This window comes from Crinia signifera, chromosome 19, assembly GCF_055691185.1.
Source record: "Crinia signifera chromosome 19, ASM5569118v1, whole genome shotgun sequence".
Lineage (NCBI taxonomy): Eukaryota > Metazoa > Chordata > Amphibia > Anura > Myobatrachidae > Crinia > Crinia signifera.
The window spans coordinates 28173371-28192029 of record NC_139226.1 but is presented as its reverse complement, the minus strand read 5'-3'; the positions used below and the strand labels follow the sequence as shown (position 1 = coordinate 28192029).

At 48.9% G+C, this 18659-nt stretch overlaps 1 protein-coding gene across 1 annotated transcript; it reads right to left on the bottom strand.

Moving 5' to 3' along the window:
- CCDC93 (CCC complex scaffolding subunit CCDC93) lies at window positions 1–18417 on the bottom strand. Its single transcript, XM_083162232.1, has 23 exons — window positions 18128–18417; window positions 15953–16066; window positions 15325–15419; window positions 13848–13959; window positions 13573–13671; window positions 13340–13396; window positions 12670–12770; window positions 11688–11724; window positions 10598–10684; window positions 9746–9796; window positions 9400–9486; window positions 9164–9280; window positions 7491–7553; window positions 7326–7399; window positions 6970–7051; window positions 6719–6790; window positions 6537–6608; window positions 5285–5393; window positions 5056–5138; window positions 1154–1191; window positions 859–943; window positions 404–517; window positions 1–327 (listed from the first exon to the last, which is right to left on the bottom strand). Exons 1-23 carry the CDS (start codon window positions 18146–18148, stop codon window positions 274–276), a joined length of 1824 nt encoding a protein of 607 aa, XP_083018358.1. The 5' UTR covers window positions 18149–18417; the 3' UTR covers window positions 1–273.
- Between the last annotated feature and the right edge of the window lie 242 nt (window positions 18418–18659).

Genomic DNA, 18659 nt, shown 5'->3' with positions numbered 1-18659 from the left:
TAACGAAAAGTGCATAAGTTTAATGCTGTTTTATCGCTGTGGATCGAGACTGCGCCAACTCACGTTTCAACACTCAGTCAGCCACGTTATTGGTCTTTATAAGGCTCTTCTCAAAGTGCTCTAAACCCACTTACATGAGAAAGTGTTACATACGTGGGCTGGGCCAATAACTACCCATCGCTTGTGACAGAGGGGGGGGGGAATGATGTGCTGCAGGAACCAGTCAATGTCCTAATTCACCCGGAAATACAGTTAAATCGTTCTCCAAGTCCATCACGGGGTGCGGTCCTTCAGTTTACTCAGCAGGACTTCGTTTTTGCGGCATTCCTAGGAAGAAAGGCACCAGTTATAAAGATGGCACAGAAGGCGGAGCCTAATACTCGGCTGGTCACTCATCTCTCACCTCTTTAAACTCCTTCACCGTCTTGAAGTACAACCTCTGCTTCTCCAACATCTCCAGATACTCGTCATTCAGCTGGTCGCGCCTCATCTTATTTTCCTGCTTCTTCTTCTCCATCTGAGGGTACAGTGGGCATTACACGGGGCTTAGACTTGGGTACCATACAGCGGAGGCTTTATATAGATGTAAGCCATTCTCAGCCTATGGATGTGCCTTTCTATACGTCACGTGGCTGTCTGTCCATCTCTGATAAAATGAGCAGCCACGCGACCACCTATCTCGGAGTTAAAGTGGCTGCTTGGGACTAGTTTAATAAGCAGACACGTGGCTATCTGACTACCTCTGATTTAATGAGCGGTCACGTGTCTGTGGTACGATGACACATTTCATTACCCCTCTGTCTAAACGATATACACGCCACTTGTATAATAAGAATAATGCCAATGGAGGAGAAGTACCCTGTTCCTGTTCTGTCTGATGCCATCCACAATCTGCTCCATCTGGCGGAGGAACTGTTCCCGGGTGCTGGATGATGCCATCGCCCTGCAGGGTATAAGATGCAGCCGAAGCTCATTAGAAGGCACTGATACTGGTGTCCCTGGTCCCCAGCCCCGTCACTCTCCTAATCAGCCGAGGTCCCTCGAGGTTTCCATCCAGTCCTGCACACCCCCAACACCCATCCCCTTGTCTCCAGTCCCACATTCCCCTGATCAGCCAGAAGAGGTCAGGACACAGTGTAAGTAGAGGACTCACTGCTGGAAGTTGTCATGAATGGAGTTCAGCAGATTCACCTGAAAGACACAAAAGTCATCCTGTAAGAAGACGCCATGTCCGCCTGACTGACAGCCCCGGGGGCATCAAATTATTGTACCCACCCTCTGGTCTGTACCATGCCCAGTGCAGACTGTCACCCCAGGGGTCAGGTGTTCTCATAGCCCTATATACATGTGCAATGTAGCCTCTGTCCTGTACATGGCCACATGTGTAATATGTGTACCCTTATACAGAGGTATATTGTGTGCCCTCTCTCTATGGCCGGTCATACACACGTGTGATTGCATGTACCCTCTCTATATGCCCAGTCATACACACGTGTGATTCTATGTACCCTCTTTATATGCCCAGTCATACACACGTGTGTTTGCATGTACAATCCCTATATGACAACTCATGCACACGAGATTCTATGTACCCTCTCTATATGCCCAGTGTGATTCTATGTACCCTCTCTATATGCCCAGTGTGATTCTATGTACCCTCTCTATATGCCCGGTCATACACACGTGTAATTCTATGTACCCTCCCTATATGACCACTCATGCACACGTGATTCTATGTACCCTCTTTATATGCCTGGTCATACACATGTGATACTATGTACCTTCTGTATATGCCCAGTCATACACACGTGTGATTCTATGTACCCTCTCTATATGCCCAGTCATACACACGTGTGATTTTATGTACCCTCTCTATATGCCCAGTCATACACGTGTGATTCTATGTACCCTCTCTATATGACCACTCATACACACGTGTGATTCTATGCACCCTCTCTATATGCCCAGTCATACACACGTGTGATTCTATGTACCCTCTCTATATGCCCAGTGTGATTCTATGTACCCTCTCTATATGCCCGGTCATACACACGTGTAATTCTATGTACCCTCCCTATATGACCACTCATGCACACGTGATTCTATGTACCCTCTTTATATGCCTGGTCATACACATGTGATACTATGTACCTTCTGTATATGCCCAGTCATACACACGTGTGATTCTATGTACCCTCTCTATATGCCCAGTCATACACACGTGTGATTTTATGTACCCTCTCTATATGCCCAGTCATACACGTGTGATTCTATGTACCCTCTCTATATGACCACTCATACACACGTGTGATTCTATGCACCCTCTCTATATGCCCAGTCATACACACGTGTGATTCTATGTACCCTCTCTATATGCCCAGTCATACACACGTGTGATTCTATGTACCCTCTCTATATGCCCAGTCATACACACGTGTGGTTCTATGTACCCTCTCTATATGCCCAGTCATACACACGTGTGATTCTATGCACCCTCTCTATATGCCCAGTCATACACACGTGTGATTCTATGCACCCTTTCTATATGCCCAGTCATACACACGTGTGATTCTATGCACCCTCTCTATATGCCCAGTCATACACACGTGTGATTCTATGCACCCTCTCTATATGCCCAGTCATACACACGTGTGATTCTATGTACCCTCTCTATATGACCAGTCATACACACGTGTGATTCTATGTACCCTCTCTATATGACCAGTCATACACACGTGTGATTCTATGTACCCTCTCTATATGACCAGTCATACACACGTGTGATTCTATGTACCCTCTCTATATGACCAGTCATACACACGTGTGATTCTATGTACCCTCTCTATAGGACCATACACACGTGTGATTCTATGTACCCTCTCTATAGGACCATACACACGTGTGATTCTATGTACCCTCTCTATAGGACCATACACACGTGTGATTCTATGTACCCTCTCTATATGGCCGGTCATACACACGTGTGATTCTATGTACCCTCTCTATATGGCCGGTCATACACACGTGTAATTCTATGTACCCTCCCTATATGACCACTCATGCACACGTGATTCTATGTACCCTCTTTATATGCCTGGTCATACACATGTGATACTATGTACCTTCTGTATATGCCCAGTCATACACACGTGTGATTCTATGTACCCTCTCTATATGCCCAGTCATACACACGTGTGATTTTATGTACCCTCTCTATATGCCCAGTCATACACGTGTGATTCTATGTACCCTCTCTATATGCCCAGTCATACACACGTGTGATTCTATGTACCCTCTCTATATGCCCAGTCATACACACGTGTGATTCTATGCACCCTTTCTATATGCCCAGTCATACACACGTGTGATTCTATGCACCCTCTCTATATGCCCAGTCATACACACGTGTGATTCTATGTACCCTCTCTATATGCCCAGTCATACACACGTGTGATTCTATGTACCCTCTCTATATGCCCAGTCATACACACATGTGATTCTATGTACCCTCTCTATATGACCAGTCATACACACGTGTGATTCTATGTACCCTCTCTATATGACCAGTCATACACACGTGTGATTCTATATACCCTCTCTATATGACCAGTCATACACACGTGTGATTCTATGTACCCTCTCTATATGACCAGTCATACACACGTGTGATTCTATGTACCCTCTCTATAGGACCATACACACGTGTGATTCTATGTACCCTCTCTATATGCCCAGTCATACACACGTGTGATTCTATGTACCCTCTCTATATGCCCAGTCATACACACGTGTGATTCTATGTACCCTCTCTATATGCCCAGTCATACACACGTGTGATTCTATGTACCCTCTCTATAGGACCATACACACGTGTGATTCTATGTACCCTCTCTATAGGACCATACACACGTGTGATTCTATGTACCCTCTCTATAGGACCATACACACGTGTGATTCTATGTACCCTCTCTATATGACCAGTCATACACACGTGTGATTCTATGTACCCTCTCTATAGGACCATACACACGTGTGATTCTATGTACCCTCTCTATAGGACCATACACACGTGTGATTCTATGTACCCTCTCTATATGGCCGGTCATACACACGTGTGATTCTATGTACCCTCTCTATATGACCAGTCATACACACGTGTGATTCTATGTACCCTCTCTATATGACCAGTCATACACATGTGTGATTCTATGTACCCTCTCTATAGGACCATACACACGTGTGATTCTATGTACCCTCTCTATAGGACCATACACACGTGTGATTCTATGTACCCTCTCTATATGCCCAGTCATACACACGTGTGATTCTATGTACCCTCTCTATATGCCCAGTCATACACACGTGTGATTCTATGTACCCTCTCTATATGGCCAGTCATACACACGTGTGATTCTATGTACCCTCTCTATATGACCATACACATGTGTTATTCTATGTACCCTCTCTATAGGACCATACACACGTGTGGATTCTATGTACCCTCTCTATATGACCATACACATGTGTTATTCTATGTACCCTCTCTATAGGACCATACACACATGTGTTATTCTATGTACCCTCTCTATATGACCATACACACGTGTGATTCTATGTAACCGCTCTATAGGACCATACACATGTGTTATTCTATGTACCCTCTCTATAGGACCATACACACGTGTGATTCTATGTACCCTCTCTATAGGACCACACACACGTGTGATTCTATGTACCCTCTCTATAGGACCATACACATGTGTTATTCTATGTACCCTCTCTATAGGACCATACACACGTGTGATTCTATGTACCCTCTCTATAGGACCATACACACGTGTGATTCTATGTACCCTCTCTATAGGACCATACACATGTGTTATTCTATGTACCCTCCCTATAGGACCATACACACGTGTGATTCTATGTACCCTCTCTATAGGACCATACACACGTGTGATTCTATGTACCCTCTCTATAGGACCATACACACGTGTGATTCTATGTACCCTCTCTATAGGAACACTCATGCACACACGATTCCATGCATCTCACCTCCTTCTCCAGATAAACCTTCTTATCATCCAAGGTGTTGTACAGGGTAAAGAACTGTTTGGTCTCCTTGTGGGTGCCAGAGACTAGAAGACAGGAACATATGTGGTTACGCAGGACGTATCCACGTGATGCCCACATGTCACACAATGGTGTCAGCACTTTAATGTGACCCCAGATCATTACTGAATGAGATCAGAAGGGATTAAAGGCCCATAGGAACGATCATTACCCTGTCCATACAGCTCAATGAATCGTTTCTGATACTGCGTCAGCTCCGCCCGACTTGGTACCTCATCGATTTTACGCTGCAAAATAGCGATTTCCCTGTTCCTCCGCGCCTGGAACACAAGGCACAGAAGTGAGGAGGGCGGAGGTTTCATAGACATTTACACACGTAGAACACTGCGAATGAGGATTCTGTGTTACTCATTACTGACCATTATGCATCTCAGTACCAAGCGTCTCACGTAAAGTTATCTGGACTCTAGTAAACCAGAAGGGACTGAAGACCCTCATCTGGGGCATCAGACGTCCATTAAACTGCTGTGCATAAGTCCCTCACAGTTTCCCCAACTACATCTGAATATGTCCAAGGCATCTACTACTACAGAACATAATAATAATATACAATTGTGGTTCCCCCTTGTTCTCCTGAACACTGATAAAACCCTTGATGTAATTATGTGTAAATCTGTCATTACATTAAGGACTCATGGACCCAGAGAGGCATAAAAGCTTCACGGATTGAGTTTCTCGGAACACCGTGCCCGAACATCAGCTGCAGCAGTGTACGGCGTATGCACCATTGTACTCTAGAGCAGCGGAAATGCTTTCTCGGGAGTGATGTTTAACGCTTCACTGTCTGGCAGACAAACCGTAATGGTTGGCGGGTGAGGAACAATTATTTGGGGCTCTTGTTCATGATTTGGTTTGGGCACTTTAGTCCCAAGTGAAGGGAAATCTTACATTGACATTCTACAGAATCGTGAGCTGCCGACTTTGTGCCGTTTGATAAAACCAGGCCCTCTCCTGTTATAACATTTCAATGCCCGTGTGCACAGAAAGACTGGTCTGCCGGGACTGATGTGGAAGAACCTGGCGGTCCTGCACAGTCCGGACCCCATCCTACACATCCAGTCCGACCTTACTGCCCGACATCAGTGCTCCACCTCACCAACTTGGAATTGATGTGAATCCTGCAGCCATGATACAAATGTCCAGTGGGAGAGCACCAACGATAACATTTCAATGCCCGTGTGCACAGAAAGACTGGTCTGCCGGGACTGATGTGGAAGAACCTGGCGGTCCTGCACAGTCCGGACCCCATCCTACACATCCAGTCCGACCTTACTGCCCGACATCAGTGCTCCACCTCACCAACTTGGAATTGATGTGAATCCTGCAGCCATGATACAAATGTCCAGTGGGAGAGCACCAACGCTAACGGTTTGGGGTATACACACGAAGTGCGGGATTCTCACCAGGAGGAGTCGGATCTTCTGCAGTTTCTCCCGCTCCGCTTTGTGTTGCTGTTCAAATTGCAGAGATCGCTCCTGGAAACACAGCACAATGTGCAATAATATTCCTCAGTCTTCATCTATCACCAAGAACAGAAAGGTGTAAAAGTCGGGATACGGTTAGCGGACAAAAGTGGCCACTTTACCTTTTCCTCTCCGCTCTCTGAAGTTTCAGTCTTTAGATTCTCTATGTTCTGCTGCAGGCGGGCCATTTCCTCCTGCACGCGGCAGAATAAACTCATTTATACAGTGTAAGTGAAGGTCTAAAAGAAATGGAGAGTTCTAGAAGATCAGAGTTATTATAGCCCATATAGTTCTAGTCCAGTACATCGGATTCCCGGGACATGTTGGTGAGATTTCCAGGAGGTCCTGACCCAGCAGATCATATGAGACTCACCCGGCAGTGGGCCCGGAACTGCTGCTCCTGAGTCTTCAGGCTCTCATTCATGGCCACCAGGGATCGGAGCTTCTGCAAGATGCTGAATATAGAAATATTATGTACTGATCCAGTTCTACCTTCCATGGTCTGTCATGTTTATAGGACTTCTTATGGCTGTTCCATGACAGCTGGGTCACTAAAGAACTGGCCTTGAACGCTAATGATCCAATCACCATCCCCAGTTTAGTGCTACAAAGTTACACAACTCTCATGTTTTATATCATGTAAGTAGGGATCACAGTCCCTCTAGTCTGAGGTCCGTGATGCTGCCTGCAGGTAACAATAATACCCAGATTATTACTCCGAATACTCACGCGGGGTCAGCTTTGGCCTCCACCGTCTCCAGGGCCGCGAGCTCCTCATCCAGCTTCTCGCTGTGACTTGTGACCTGAGAGTCGGGAAGTATCAGAGAATGACTAAGAGGAGACAAACCGCCTGGGGCCACACCTGCCACCATCAGGGGCCACAATGCTAATCACCTCGGAAAGCTTCTGCTTTGCTGCATCACATTCGGCCTGAAGGTCGTGGGATTTCTCCTTCAGCTATAAAAAAAAAAATTACATTTTTATAAATGAACGAAGGCACAGACCAAGGACCCGAGCTGCGTATCCACGGACACCAGCCACTAATACCAAGTACATTACTATGAGCTGCTGTAGCACTAGTGTAAGGGATACCGCCCCCGGGCCCGCAGGTGTTCTCTGGTATTATTACACGGGACGTCTGGGCCCAGGTATCTCTTATAGTGGGGCCTCCCATAGGGTCGCTTTTATATTTCTTGGATCTGGAACACTATGAATTATACAGGTTCTGTGTCTGCATTTCATGTGGATTAAATCAGCCAGTGAACCTGTGTAATTCATAGGTGTCGCTTATTAAAGGAATATCACAGCTCCTCGCACTGCCCGGACTCAGTACAAAGATTCAATGGAAACCACATAGACCCCTTTCTGTAGGAAAAAGTCAGATACTGCCTTTAATAACCCCCAGGTGCCTCACTATGTATAGCCAGCCCCTCCCCCCAGGCGCCCTGCTATGCATAGCCAGCCCCTGCCCCCAGGCGCCCTGCTATGCATAGCCAGCCCCTCCCCCCAGGCGCCTCGCTATGCATAGCCAGCCCCTGCCCCCAGGCGCCCTGCTATGCATAGCCAGCCCCTCCACCCAGGCGCCTCGCTATGCATAGCCAGCCCCTCCACCCAGGCGCCTCGCTATGCATAGCCAGCCCCTCCACCCAGGCGCCTCGCTATGCATAGCCAGCCCCTCCACCCAGGCGCCTCGCTATGCATAGCCAGCCCCTCCCCCCAGGCGCCTCGCTATGCATAGCCAGCCCCTCCACCCAGGCGCCTCGCTATGCATAGCCAGCCCCTCCACCCAGGCGCCTTGCTATGCATAGCCAGCCCCTCCACCCAGGCACCCTGCTATGCATAGCCAGCCCCTCCCCCCAGGCGCCCTGCTATGCATAGCCAGCCCCTCCCCCAGGCACCTCGCTATGCATAGCCAGCCCCTCCCCCCCAGGCACCCTGCTATGCATAGCCAGCCCCTCCCCCCAGGCACCCTGCTATGCATAGCCAGCCCCTCCCCCCAGACGCCTTGCTATGCATAGCCAGCCCCTCCACCCAGGCGCCTCGCTATGCATAGCCAGCCCCTCCACCCAGGCGCCTCGCTATGCATAGCCAGCCCCTCCACCCAGGCGCCTCGCTATGCATAGCCAGCCCCTCCACCCAGGCGCCTCGCTATGCATAGCCAGCCCCTCCACCCAGGCGCCTCGCTATGCATAGCCAGCCCCTCCACCCAGGCGCCTCGCTATGCATAGCCAGCCCCTCCACCCAGGCGCCTCGCTATGCATAGCCAGCCCCTCCACCCAGGCGCCTCGCTATGCATAGTCAGCCCCTCCCCCAGGCGCCCTGCTATGCATAGCCAGCCCCTCCCCCCAGGCACCCTGCTATGCATAGCCAGCCCCACCCCCCAGACGTCCTGCTATGCAAATCAGCCCCTCCCCCAGGCGCGTCGCTATGCATAGCCAGCCCCTCCCCCAGGTGTGAAGAAGGATTTTAGCCCATGTTACTGCCCTCTGTCCGCTACTCAGAAATTCCGCCAGCGCTAATCCATGAACAATGGTTGATAAATGGTAACAAGCGCTCAGCTCCTGTACCTGCTCCAGGATTTTACTCTTCTGGGCAATCTGCTTAGTGACGGAGGCCACTTTCCTGCGCTGCTGCTGAGCGGCCCCCAGGTTCTCAGGACGCTCCTCTGATGTAAACTCAGATTGCTGGAATAGAAGCAGAGACGAGTCAGGCGGACGCGTATCGCAGGTCACAGCCTAATGACAGCAGCTGGGAACCTGTAGGGGGCGCTATGGGTAATCTCTCCATGCTTAGGGGTACTCACCTTCTCAGCGTACTCAGACACCACCTGTTTTATCTCGTCTGACTGCAACCCCACGATCTGCCCCACGGTGCTTGCCGTCAGGCGCCCCTGAAATTCCAAATCCAGCCAACAGACAGGTTACACGGTGATTTTATGTGTGAATATATATAATTTTTTTATGAAATCACACAGTGAATAGCTCTCGTGTTAGAGAAAGATGAACCCAATTCCGTCTGTTATGGGTGCTACATGGGCATTTTGCAGCCCACACATTGTCAGTACTCCGTATCATACCTACAAGTAATCTGTCTCTGCCAATAACTCACTACAGAACAGGAATATCATCCAATGACAATGAGACTCCCACCTGTTCTAGGTCCATGGCGGCCATTCCAGTCATCAGAGCCTTTATACGGAGCTATACAGAGGAGAAACATACATGAGCACAGTTACTTTAGAAAACATTTAAGGGGGGGGGGGGGGGAGAGAGAGAAAAGAAAAACTGGAAAAATAAAGAAAACAGGATTTTGTACTTATCGTTAAATCCTTTTCTCCGATTCCACAGGTGTCACTGAGAGGCAGAGGCAGAAGCTACCTGACCCTCCTCTTGCTGATTGCAGCTTTATTCAATAAAAAAATATATCTTTTCATGAACTTTCCCTGGAGCAAGTCAGAATTGCGCCAAGCTCCCGCAGGGCACAAAATAAGACTGGGGGAAGTAGAAGGGGAGGAGCTGGCCTACGGTCTTTAAAATTCTTAAAGTGCCCATGCTCCCTGCAGTCGCCCTTCTATTTCCCACTGTTACTCCAGTGACACCTGGTTGATGAAGGAGGGAGAGAGAAGAGAGGAGAGAGAAAAAAAAAAAAGAGAAAAAAAAGGAGAAAAAAAAGAAAAAAAAAAGAGACAGGAAGAGAAAGAGAGAGCATCTCCGCCTACACTATGTAGGGAAGATCATCTCAAGCACATGCTCTATACTCAATAGTAATCATATAGTGACTGTAATTCAGCAGCCTGTGCCGCAAGGTAGACATATCACCTTATACCAGGCACTAGGGCCACCTTGTGGCCCTAGAGAATGTGCTGCCTGGCACTTATGCGATCTGTCCCTCTCCTACCATGTAGCCAGGCGTCGGCCTTCACTGAGCGCCTATGCAGCCTGCTGGTGGCCATGCTGGCCAGATGGTGCTTGCGGAGGGTGTCGTTTCCAGCGATCACTTACTTCTTCCTGCGCGTGCAGCTCCTCCTCCTCCCTCGCGTCTCCTTTTCCCACTAGCCCAGATGGGACGGGTATTTTGTGGTCATCCGGCTGTCAGACAGAGCAATGAGAACAGTCACTTGCAGCAGCTTCTGGCTTTCCTCTGAAGAAGCCCAGAAGGTTAGGTGTTAAATGAAAGCAATATAATATATCTGTGATCACACACATATACTATCACCACTTGTGTATTATAAGGCATTTGTTCACTGTGAGGGGGATTTAGAAGTGCGAGAGGGAAAAAGACAGAGGGGGGCTAAAGGAGCGCGTGAAGGGAACAGACAGATAGGGGGGATAAAGCAGCGCGTGCAGGGAACAGACAGATGGGGGGGGGGATAAAGGAGCAAGAGCAGGGAACAGACAGATGGGGTGGATAAAGGAGTGGGAGCAGGGAACGGGGAGGGGGGGGGGGGGGGGGAGATAAAGGAGCCCGAGCAGGAAACAGACAGAGAGGGGGATAAAGGAGAGAGAGCAGGGAACATACAGATGGGGTTGGTGATAAATGAGCATGAGCAGGGAACAGACGGGGGAAGGGGGGGGGATAAAGGAGCGAGTGCAGGGAACAGATGGGGGGGTGGATAAATGAGCGTGAGCAGGGAACAGACATATAGGGGGGATAAAGGAGCGTGAGCAGGGAACAGACTGGGGGGGGGGGATAAAGGAGAGAGAGCAGGGAACAGACAGATGGGGTTGGTGATAAATGAGCGTGAGCAGGGAAAAGACGGGGGGGGGGGGGATAAAGGAGCGTGAGCATGGAACAGACTGGGGTGGGGGGGATAAAGGAGAGAGAGCAGGGAACAGACAGATAGGTGGGGATAAAGAAGCACGAGCAGGGAACAGACTGGGGGGGGGCAGTAAAGGAACGTGAGTGAGGAAAAGACAGAGGGGGATAAAGGAGCACGAGTAGGGAACAGACGGGGGGGGGGGGGGGGGGGGAGTAAAGGTGTGTGAAACAACTGGGGGGGGGGGGGAATAAATAAGTGTGAGCAAGAACAGATAGGGGGAGATAAAGGAGCGTGAGAAGGAAAAGGGAACAGACCGTGTAATAATAACAAACCTTGTCCGTCTTTCCCGGCTTACTGACCCCGTACCTCCTGCAGAAACAGGAGCGATACAAGGAGACTCATTATCTAGCAGCCACGTAACCGATGGGAGATTTAATGTAATATTTCCATCTCCCTATGTAATGTTAGGTCTAGGATGTCTGTGTACCCCCAGTCCTTACACAAGCCTTCCCGACATTCTCTGTATACAGGATTTAGGTTAGCGGATTCTGACATTGGTTTCTTTGATTTTCTTCCATTTTACATTTTAAATATTCAAAATTGTATTTCCTATTTCATCATTTGTGAAGTATCATCTAATATAAATGTCAGATCCAGGACCGCGCCAAAGCCCCTCTGTCATATGACATTGGCTTATAGTAAAATTCATCATTTTAATTATATGGCGCCCTTTCTCCAGTAGGACTCAAGGCGTTTAACAGATAGAACAAATATAATACAGTACGGAAACAATAAAGTACAGAAAAGCTTTTCCTAAACGATACTTAATGGAATTAAGTAAATGCTTGAGTAAACAGGAAAGTCTTGAGTCTGTGGGGGCCTATCAAACTGTGCAGGGAAGTGAGTTCTATAGAGTCAGAGCTGTTATTATGCTTATCTATATTTTATATATTGATTCCTCCTTTATATTTATATACATTCAGGACCCTTGGCATCTCTCAGTTATAACCTGCCCCTACGCAAATGTCTGGAGATAAAACATATGCGCAGGGGTCAGATTAATCAGCCTTGGGGGACATGCAACACAATTGGTGCATAGGAGAAAGTTGCGGTAACAGACCAATTCTAACAGTCAGGCTGCCAAGTGTTTAGTAAACATCCGGTTGCTATGGGCTACAGCAGGATCTTTTCTGTATGCCAGTTTTCCTTTCCTCCCCTTAATGATACAATGCTACACAGTTCTATAGGACAGCTGTGAAAGCTCCAGAGCTGACAAAGTAACACATTGCTGCTGTATCCCCCAGGGTGCGCTACCTGCCATACTCCAGAAGAGTGGAGTGTACACGTGACTCCTCGTCCGTTAGTGCTGCTGTGTCTCCTTGCCTCTTGTACTTCCTGCGCGGCTTGTAGGTGTCCTGGGGAGAGGGCAGAGATTAGGAGACAGAGAGTGATATATACGAGACAAGAAAGCCCAGAACATGTTGGAGAAGACAAATAAGACTATTATCTATGCAGTCTGAGGGTGGAGAAGGTAGCGCAAGCTGCAGGGGTACGCCTGTCTGCTCCGGAAACCCGCCCGAGCGATTATCAAATGACCGCAGCCATCCTTGCGATCACAGCCAGAGATGGCTAACCATCGCTGGTTGTTTGTAAGCTGATTGATAGGCGATGTGCGTTTGTAAGAAGTGCCCCGGAAAATGAAGGCATTGCCCGGCCATTAGGATGGACTGATGCTGACATCAGCAGCGGCGTCCTCCTTCTCCCCACGGAGTCCTGACTTACTCGCCGCTGCGCACTCAGGGGAAACCATTCGAGTCCATGAGTGATTACAATGGTTGCCCCCCTATGTGCACGGCTGTGAATGTATTTGCAGCCGTGCACACAGGAGGATTATCGCGTGTAAGGTGCGCTGTTTACCTAATCGCTGGGTTACGGACAATGATATTGCAGTATTTGGGGAAAGCGTATGGCCAGAGGTACTTACAAAGGTCTCCGTAATAGTTTTTACAGCCTTCTCCTTCCGACTCACAAACTCATCATCCTATAACAGGGAAGCACAGGGACAAGTAGGAATGTGCCGGAACATTACACATAGAATTTTATAAAGTGACACATTCATAAAGAAAGCGATTTCCTATTTCTATGTCAGATTGTGCCCTGTGTGGCTCCCCCTCTTCTCTGTGCTTCCTCCCTCCCCGTGGCATTCCTAGTACGCACCTCCGGAAGGCTGTGCTCCCTCTGGAACTGAGACACTGAGTAGGAGCGGATGTAATCCCCCATTTCTTGCCTGGTCTCGATGGCGCGTTTCACCAGCCACTGTCGGAGACACAGATATAAGGGGTGAGTGTATAGGAGTATGCGATAGATCATCCCAGGACCTTCCACTCGGCACAGTCAGACCTCCTGGCTAAATAGCAGTAATTACCCCACACCGGCCACCACTATTACCCGACAAACGTCCGCTCGGCCTCAGGTCTCACACGGCATCTTACCTGGATCACTGGGAAGATGTGAATAAAGTCCATGCCTTGGATCTGATGAGGCTCCAGGCGGTGGGGGCATTTCATTTTTGGCAAAACCGATACGATTTTCTCAGTTAATGCTCTGAAACAAGAGGCCAGAACTCATGCGATAGGTCTTGTCTGCATTTATCAAAGCTTGAATAAAGTACCGACCAATCAGCTTCTAACTCATTTTGCAGGCTGTGTTTAAAAAATGACCGGAGTTGAATGATTCATACTTTATCTCTCTCCAAGCTTTGATAAATCTTCCACTTAGTAACAGGCAAAGGGGCATATACATCATCGCTTGGAGAGGTTATACACAGACATAGAGAGACAAAGTGCCGGCCAATCAGCTACTAACTTCTATTCTATAGGCAGTGCTTGAAAAGTGGTAGAAGCTGATTGGTACTTTGGAGCAGGTGTACTAAGCCTTGGAGAGAGATAAAGGGCGGTATTTAATGTAAGGCGCTATTTCCAACAGGCGGAATAGGCCCGCTGCCTATTCAATGCCGCCGTTTCTGACAGCATTGAAGGCAGATTTCTACAAAACAGATCCAACTATAAAAACAAGTCGGATCTGTTTTGTCGGAACCGGCCTTGGATTGTCAAATTCACCACCGTTTCTCGACAATCCACCAAAGTTTTCACTGACACGCCCACTTTTCTCCACTCGACTGTTGAGTTGCAGGCAAGCTGACCGAAAATGGCCTGGGATTCCGACTGTCGTAATCCCAGACTGAATACCCCCCAAAGTATCAACAAACCAGCTGCTGTTTATTTTCAAACCGCGCTTGTAACATGGCGGTTAGGACCAGACTGTCCGGTTTTTTTTATCTCTTTCCAAGAATTGTGTAGGTACGGACCTCTTACATGTGTCTGATAGCTGCATTAACTCATCAGACACTGGAGTGCCCCTTTCTTGCTGAAATATTTCCTGTACCGCTCCGGCACCAAACGTATCTTTTACCAGTGGAGCAAGCTGTGTATGGGGGTTGCTGCACCATTTTGCTGTATAATGTCCAATACCATTGGTGAGCAAGGAATACATAATTTCAACAGCTGCATGACCAGCATCAAGTACTGGCACAAACCTGTGTGATGTTTCTCACATTACCCGTGCGCTGCAGATGTATTATACCAATAATATGAAGGGAATGTCCGGTAACCTTGCAGCAACATTTGACCTGTGCTATCCCTGCTCATTGTGATGGACTCTGTATGGCAGAACATTAGTGGGGTGCAGAGTGGTCTAGGGGCCGTCATTAAGTGCAGAGCTGGAATGATTGCAGGGGCTATGCGGCTGCTGGTTGCACACAAATTAACTTGGCTTTGTGACAGCTTAAATACTTCCATGCATATTTCCATTTGCAAATACAGCAGCGTAGGGGTCTTTCAGTACCCAAAAAATGATTTTTCTGTGTCACCCATACAATAGTGGACACCTCAGAACCTGAACTAAACTCACATCTTTTGTCCAATTGTAGAGTTCTCCTGGAAAAGCAGATCCACATCGATGTCAAAGTTACACGTAGTGATACACCAGGTCATCCCACCGACCACCTGTAGGGGGCGACACATTGTAAAAAGGCATGAAACTAGGGATGGCCACTGACTGTCGATGTTCCCAAAACATCGATGGTTGGGACCCAGTGCTCGATGTTTTGGGCATCAACAGTCAAATAGTTTGATGTATGGCTTGCGATGGTAAGGTTGGGGGCGCGTGTGCACTGGGTGCGCAGCGTTGCTGTATTCAGTGGTGTCGCTTCGGGTGGCCCGCCCCGCCGGGAGGTGCATACATGCGCAGAAAAACCTTAAACTAGATGGATGGCTAGCTAAAGTTTCTTCAGCGCATGTGCGCACATCCCAGCCGGGCAGGCCCCCCGCAGCGCCGTGGCTGCCCGTCCCCTTGCTCTGCGCATCAATAGCAGGAACCATCGATGGTAGGGGGTAGAATGGTTTATAGCCATCGATGGTTCCTGCTTTAAAAGCCTTCTATGGCAACCATCGATGGGGGATGTGCCGATGGCCATCCCTACATGAAACCACCAGCATGCAACATAGGACCATTACAACGAGAACTCATCCAAGCTCACCTTGTCAAAGGGAGAGAGGCCTTTAATTCTTGCCCTGAAATACCCAGCAGCCACCAGTAGCTCCAGGATCTCAGCCAGCTTCACATTCTGCTCCTCGTCCTCCCTGATTTCTACCTGAAATGAGAATGAATGGTGTATTTAACGCTCATATTACCTAAGGCTCTGATGATGGGTACCAGAGTGCGAAGGGCAGGGGATGAATAAGACCCATACAGAGAACCCCAAAACTGCACAGATAAATGTCTGCAGGTCACTCGCAACAAGGAGCCAGTGTAATTTACCCTCACGGCCAACCAGGAGACCCAAGACGTAGAGATCATTTTATAAAACAGACTTGCTACATCCATGCGAAGGGCTTAATTTCTATGGGGTCAATTTAATTCAAAGGGATAGCATAGCACCGGGAAGGAGGTCCCTGAGCCTCATCACTAGCAGGGAGATCCCAGTTCTCATTTTTAAGCTGGATGTTGAGTTGTGAGAACCAGCATTCTCCGACCGAAAAGCCTTCCGCAATGCTCCTGGCACCGCGCTAATGGCGGAAAACAGCATTGTGGCACTAGTTTAGTTGGATTTCTGCTGCCACCGCAGGAGGACTGCGAGAAGAAGTCCTCTGGTCGGGCTATGGTACCGCAGCTTACTCTCTGGGGCCTTGATGTATAGATGTAAACACTATGCTTTATTACATACACATGTGGTTTATACCCCTTTTACACCAAACGACCGGTTCGCACCCGAGTTTTTGGAGCCGGCTCCAACACAGCATTTGACCCCTTTTACACCAACGTCCCCACTCAGATGACATGGTCGTGTCCAGCGTAGGGAAGTAGGGTTGGGTACTGAGAAGGGCGGCAGGAGATAGGTTTAGGGGGCGGGGTAGGTAGGGAGAGGCACTAGTGGGGAGTGTGAGATTGCTAGCGAATAGGCACTAGCAGTTAAGGTTGGGGAGGGGGTAGGTAAGTATACTCAGGGCAGCCATCAGGGGGCCAAGACAGAAAGGGGGCCCCAGGACTGGAGTTTATAAAGTATAATTTGTCATAAACAAAGCTCTCATTTCCCTTGAAGCGATGTAGTGGCTTAGCGTGGCCAGTGCTGCATACACAAGCGTCACCAGTCATTCCAGGTGTTTGAGAAAGGGAAGGAGGGCCCTGCCTATTGTGTCAGTCCCTGGCCCCACTATTTCTTGTGAGAGCCCGGAGTATACTTACTGTACCGGTCAGGATTACCTCCATCGGGACACTGGCATCAAAATTCTGTATGCCTGCATCGGTATGTACATTGGGTTCTATGTGACCAATACACTTTTCTATTTTATTTCAAACCGTGAGTGCTGTATGTGTGCATACCTCCCAACATGGGGATGCAGTTAAAATCCCGGCGGTCGGGATCCCGGCGTTCAGAATCCCGACGCCGGAATCCCGACCGCCAAAATGCCGACACTTTCTCCCTCCTGGGGTGTCCACGACACCCCTGGAGGGAGAATAAATTAGTGTGCCGAGCGTAGCGAGGCACCGGGCCCGCAAGGGGGGGCGATCCACGTCCCCCCCTTGTCGGCATTTCGGCTGTCAGGATTCCGGCGTCGGGATTCTGAACGCCGGGATCCCGACCGCCGGGATTCAATACTGAATCCCCAACATGACCCTCTCCAGGAGGGACACAATGCTCGGTACTTCCTTTTTGCAGCCACCGCTTATGCTACGTAACTTACGTACTGTACGACGGCACCACGCCACCATCTATTTATTACCTTTAGTAAAGTTGTGGCGAGCGAAGTGAGACACCAAACCCGAAGCGTGGCAAATAAAGCAAGCCCGCGAGGGGACAATGGTGCTGTAGTGACTAACGTCACTGCCGTAGCGGCTAACGTCACTGGCGTAGTGGTGGCGGCAAAGATGAAGTACCCAATGCTCTGTTTCTGGACATCCCTCCTAATTTCTCAGGTGACAGTGATCATACATTAATAGGGAAGTCCAGAAACAGCATTGTGCCCCCCTGGAGAGGGTCATGCTGGGAGGCATGTATATATTCTGCCACAGACTGCATTATAATGCTGGGCAGCAGCAATAATACGGTTGCAATTGCAGCAGACACCCACGTGACGGTCATCAGTGACCCTGATAGGAGGAGCTACATCAGGGGAACCCCGGGACCGTTAGTCGCAGCGTTGGTGGTGCTTACCGAAGCGCTGCCAGGCTCCATGCTTCAGTGCACAACAGCGGCAGAGACCCCGGAACTCTGACGGGCGGCACTGTGCACGTAGCTGCCCCGATGGGTAGCAACTGATATGAGCCAGCCCAGACACTTCCTGCTCCTGCTGCAAAACTTCTCTGTCATTGGCTAACTCTTCATTCAGCTAACTGGCTCATGGACCTGTCATTCATCACTCCAGTGTAACGATTGGCTGATGCACTCCACTGGCTTCTGTCTCTCTGGTTTCCTGCCGGAGGTGGTGATGGTGATGGTGATGGTGAGCAACCACAGTAGATAACTGGCCAAAGTAGGAGCTATGCTCCAGTCCCGGCACTTTAGAAAAAAAAAAAAAAAAAAACATCGTTTTTGCTGTTCCATCGATGGAGGGAAATTATCTTCTTCTCCCCCATCGATGGCAAAAGTATTCGACATTGGTCATAAACGCTCGATGATTTCAAATCATCGATGGTCGATGGCCATCCCTAGGCCAAAGAGGTCTTCTCGTCTGCATGGTTGATGC